General features: G+C 25.4%; 1 protein-coding gene across 1 annotated transcript in view; it reads left to right on the forward strand.

Annotated features, from left to right (window-relative positions):
- The window catches only part of LOC107639611 (cationic peroxidase 1), a gene marked incomplete at its 5' end in the record, with an annotated part of 3,058 nt that continues 1,564 nt past the window's right edge, over positions 2,899 to 4,392 (forward strand). The window contains 3 exon segments of the mRNA XM_016343157.1: positions 2,899 to 3,066; positions 3,687 to 3,878; positions 4,169 to 4,334. Of these exon segments, the coding sequence (XP_016198643.1) occupies positions 2,899 to 3,066; positions 3,687 to 3,878; positions 4,169 to 4,334 (526 nt within the window).

Below are 4,392 nucleotides of genomic sequence, written 5' to 3' on the forward strand. Positions count from 1 at the left end.
TATATTTCTATTTTTAGTATTATTAACTTTCAAGATTTTGTGAAAAAATAAAAATATAAGATGAAAACAGAAAATAAAATTTTATTATTTTAATGTTTTTTTTTTTCATTTACAAAATCCTAACAATAGAACAAATAAAATAAAAATTCAAACTAAACATATCCTAATTTTTTTTTTGAAAAAATACTAATGGAAAAAGCAAAAAAATTACGGATAATTCCAAATAATGTCTAAAACAGCATGAAGTGTTCCAATAGAAAACATTTTATCTACAAATGGATGACCAAGACTTTTAGGTCTTTAAAGAAAATAAAATAACAAGTAAGCAACTGAAAAAGCTTGTGATAAATTTACATATCCTTGAAGAAAAAAAGATAAAGTATCAAGTAAATTTTTGAAACTGGAAATGCTAAGTCTCTGAAAATTGCAATGTTGGCACAATTCATCATTCCCAATCTTTCATCTCATTCTGTGAAAGACCTATGATGAATTTACTGTTATATTGTAATTTTTCAAATGTTTATTAAGTATGTATTTTTTTTCAAGATCTATAATTTTATCACAACTTTTTTAAGAACTTATTTACTATTTTTTTCTTAAATATATTTATAAATTTAAAATAAAATTATTTAATAACCTATTTATCCTATTACTCATCATGGTATAAACTTATTCCTATGACGTGAATAATACTTTATTCCCAAGCTTTTGCATGATAGAAATTCACATGTAATAGTATCAGGTTGTATATATGTTTTGGGTAAAAGTATTGTTTGGGAAAAATATTCTATGTCCAATTACATAAGACAATTAAATAAGAGAATTACATGTGAATTTTTACCAAAAAAACATACAACGTGTTGGCAGTTGTTTTCTACATTTGCAATTCTTGGTCTTACTCTTTTGGAATGTTGTGTGTTGACGTAAAAAGTTACTTATAGACCAATATTATTGGTTACTCTATTTGGTATATACGATACACGTACACTTACATGGATATAAAACACATCGATATGCGAATTTTAAAATTCTACATGACACCGGATATGTATACATATAAAATATAAAATATTGTTTAGATAAATCGTAATGATATTTTGATATTTTATTGATATTAAAAAATAAATTAAATTTTTTAATTATTTTTAATCTCTTATTTTAATTATATTAAGTATTTAAAATATTTTTTGTTTTAATAAATAATAATATATATTATATCTAAATTTATTTTAAAAATATATGTTAAGAATAAGACTGGACACGCGGATACGTTTATTGATATTAAAAAATAAATTAAATTTTTTAATTATTTTTAATCTCTTATTTTAATTATATTAAGTATTTAAAATATTTTTTGTTTTAATAAATAATAATATATATTATATCTAAATTTATTTTAAAAATATATGTTAAGAATAAGACTGAACACACTAACACGTAATGGTATTTAGGTGTGTCCAAACTTGTCTGAAGAAAAACTTTTTAGTTTTTATTAAGACACGAATGGATATAACAGACACGCGTATTAGACGAATATTGGTGAGTGTCGTATCCAAAATATGTCCGACATACAGACACGACAACTTAGCGAAGTGTCCGTACTTCATAATTTATAGGAGACAGAGACAATACAAATTTTCTAAACATTTACGTTCACCCGCTCTCCTCGGTGATCATGGAGTTATTCCCCGTCATAGGATGTGAATTTATTTTTTTAAAAATTTAAATCGATAAAAAAATATATAAATAATTATATTTTAAACTTTTAAAATATCTCTAGAATTGCATAGTTATTGTAATCACCGTATAATAGACATCATAATATATACATACACTTATATAATCAAATCGTTTTAAATGTAACCATCCGATACAAATTGTCCGTTTAATATTAAATAGAATAAAACATTTGGTCATGTACCAATCTATCTATTATTGTTCAAGATTTTAGTTAGATGTCAACAATTAACTTGGATTAATGGAGTTAGTGGTTTAAATTTCATTTTATTTATGTAATAATTTATTAATTAAACTCTTAAATAAAATTTAAATTCATAATAAATTAATTATTTATTTATCAAATTAGAGAATATCATAGACGATCAAAAAGTCAGATGCTGAACTAAATAACATGATTAGGATAGAGATGATAAGACATGCATCAATTTGAATATTAAAAATGAAGAGTATTTAATTAAGATGCATGAAGAGATCAATAGTTATTTAAGACGCATGAAGAACTTTTACGTAAGTATCTTATACTTTTTCTCTATGAGAATAAGACATTTTCAAATTATAAAAAAATGTACACATCTTTAAAAATATACAACTATGCATTACCATCAAATTAAAAATACATATTAAAAACAGTATATATTTACTGATTCGGTGATTTTTCTTTTGTAATTTACCCATAGTATTTTTGTTAAAAATGTCCAAAAAAGTTTCTTTCAAATGAAATAATTGATTGAAAAATGAAAGTCCTTAAAAAAAGTGTTATATTTCAATAATTTCGCTTTAGGGGGTCACCGTGTGTAGACTGTGTGAAACATTAAGCGTGGAATGAATATGAATATCTTTAACAAGTCAAAAGATATTTGGAAACTACATCTTTCAATGATTAATGCAAATAAGGCCTAGCTAGTAATACTACTCTTACTCTATAATCAAAATTTCAAATATAGAATGAAATAATGTAGTTTTCATAATTAATTGTACGGTTGCATACATTGACATGACGATAATGCAAACTAGTGTAATAAGGGCAAATTTCTTATATAAATACGTGACACGTTCCAAGGTCTTAACCACAATACTAAATCACTAATAAGTAATAATCTCTCTTATTCACTTGCCATGGCACTTCCAATCAGCAAAGTTCATTTTTTAATATTGTTCATGTGTCTTATAGAATTAGGGTCAGCTCAATTGTCACCGAATTTTTATGCCGCAAAATGTCCTAATGCACTTTCAACAATTAGGTCAGGAGTGAACTCTGCTGTCAGCAAAGAAGCTCGCATGGGAGCTTCGCTTCTTCGCCTTCATTTCCATGATTGCTTTGTGCAAGCAAGTCTATTTTCACTTTCTTTAATGCCTGCCTTTTTTTATTGTTCATTTTTTTTATTACTTTTTAATTTTTTTTATACTATCATTCAATTAAATATTTATATTTATGTGGTTTTGGAAATAATAATGAGTTTTTAGGTTAAATTTTACCGAGGTAAAATATTTTTACGCTGATAGTATATATTTAATTACAATCTAATTCATTTTTAATTATTTATTTTCTACTTATTAAAAGTTAAAAAAATTAAAGTTTCACCTTATATTAGATTATTATTTAACACATGCATATATCATGCGTCAAAGACACACATGCACGTACGTACAAATATATAAATAAAATATTCCAAGTGCTGACAATTGGTTTTGTTGGAAGTTAGAACATTAGAATTCTTTATTATTATCATTATTATTATTACAAATATATAAAAGTAAATAAAGGATATTTTAATTGCCTAATGACAAACTAAAACCAAGTCTAATATATATAAATCCATGTTAATTTTACTTAAGAAGATTGACAATCAAGCTTATATTTCTAACAAATAATTAAATGAACTCTATATATATGTACATTATGAAACTATTAATTTTAATTCTTTACCTATAATTTCTTGTTTCAGGGATGTGATGCATCAGTGCTATTAGATGATACAGCAACTTTTACAGGAGAAAAGACAGCAGGTCCTAATGCAAATTCTATTAGAGGTTTTGAAGTCATTGATTCCATAAAATCCCAACTAGAGACTTTGTGCCCTGGTGTTGTTTCTTGTGCTGATATTCTTGCTGTTGCTGCTAGAGACTCTGTTGTTGCTGTAAGTATATATATCTTAAAATTGATTTACTTATATTATTCAAGATAATTTTTCTGTTATAAAATTATTTATATTTTTCGTTATAAAAAGTTATTATATATACACAAATGTCATAATTAATGAAGTCATTTTGGGATTAGGTGTTTTGTCAATTTCATTAATTCCCACCATGACGAAATAAAAAATCTTCCCAAAATGCACTCAATTTGAGCCAAGTATATAGTATAATATAAATCACTAAATGGCATATAAAATAATAATAATAATAATGTGAAAATTGTCAAAATCAGCTTGGGGGACCAAGTTGGACAGTGCAATTGGGGAGAAGAGACTCAACCACAGCAAGCAAAAGCCAAGCTAACTCAGATTTGCCAGCTCCCACTTTGGATCTCAGTGGCCTTATCTCTGCTTTCTCCAAGAAAGGTTTATCAACTAGTGACATGGTTGTTCTATCAGGTACTTCATTAATCAAATTACACTATGCTACTTATGCAATTTTCCTTATTATACTTAA

Source organism: Arachis ipaensis, chromosome B04 (assembly GCF_000816755.2).
Source record: "Arachis ipaensis cultivar K30076 chromosome B04, Araip1.1, whole genome shotgun sequence".
Taxonomy (NCBI): domain Eukaryota; kingdom Viridiplantae; phylum Streptophyta; class Magnoliopsida; order Fabales; family Fabaceae; genus Arachis; species Arachis ipaensis.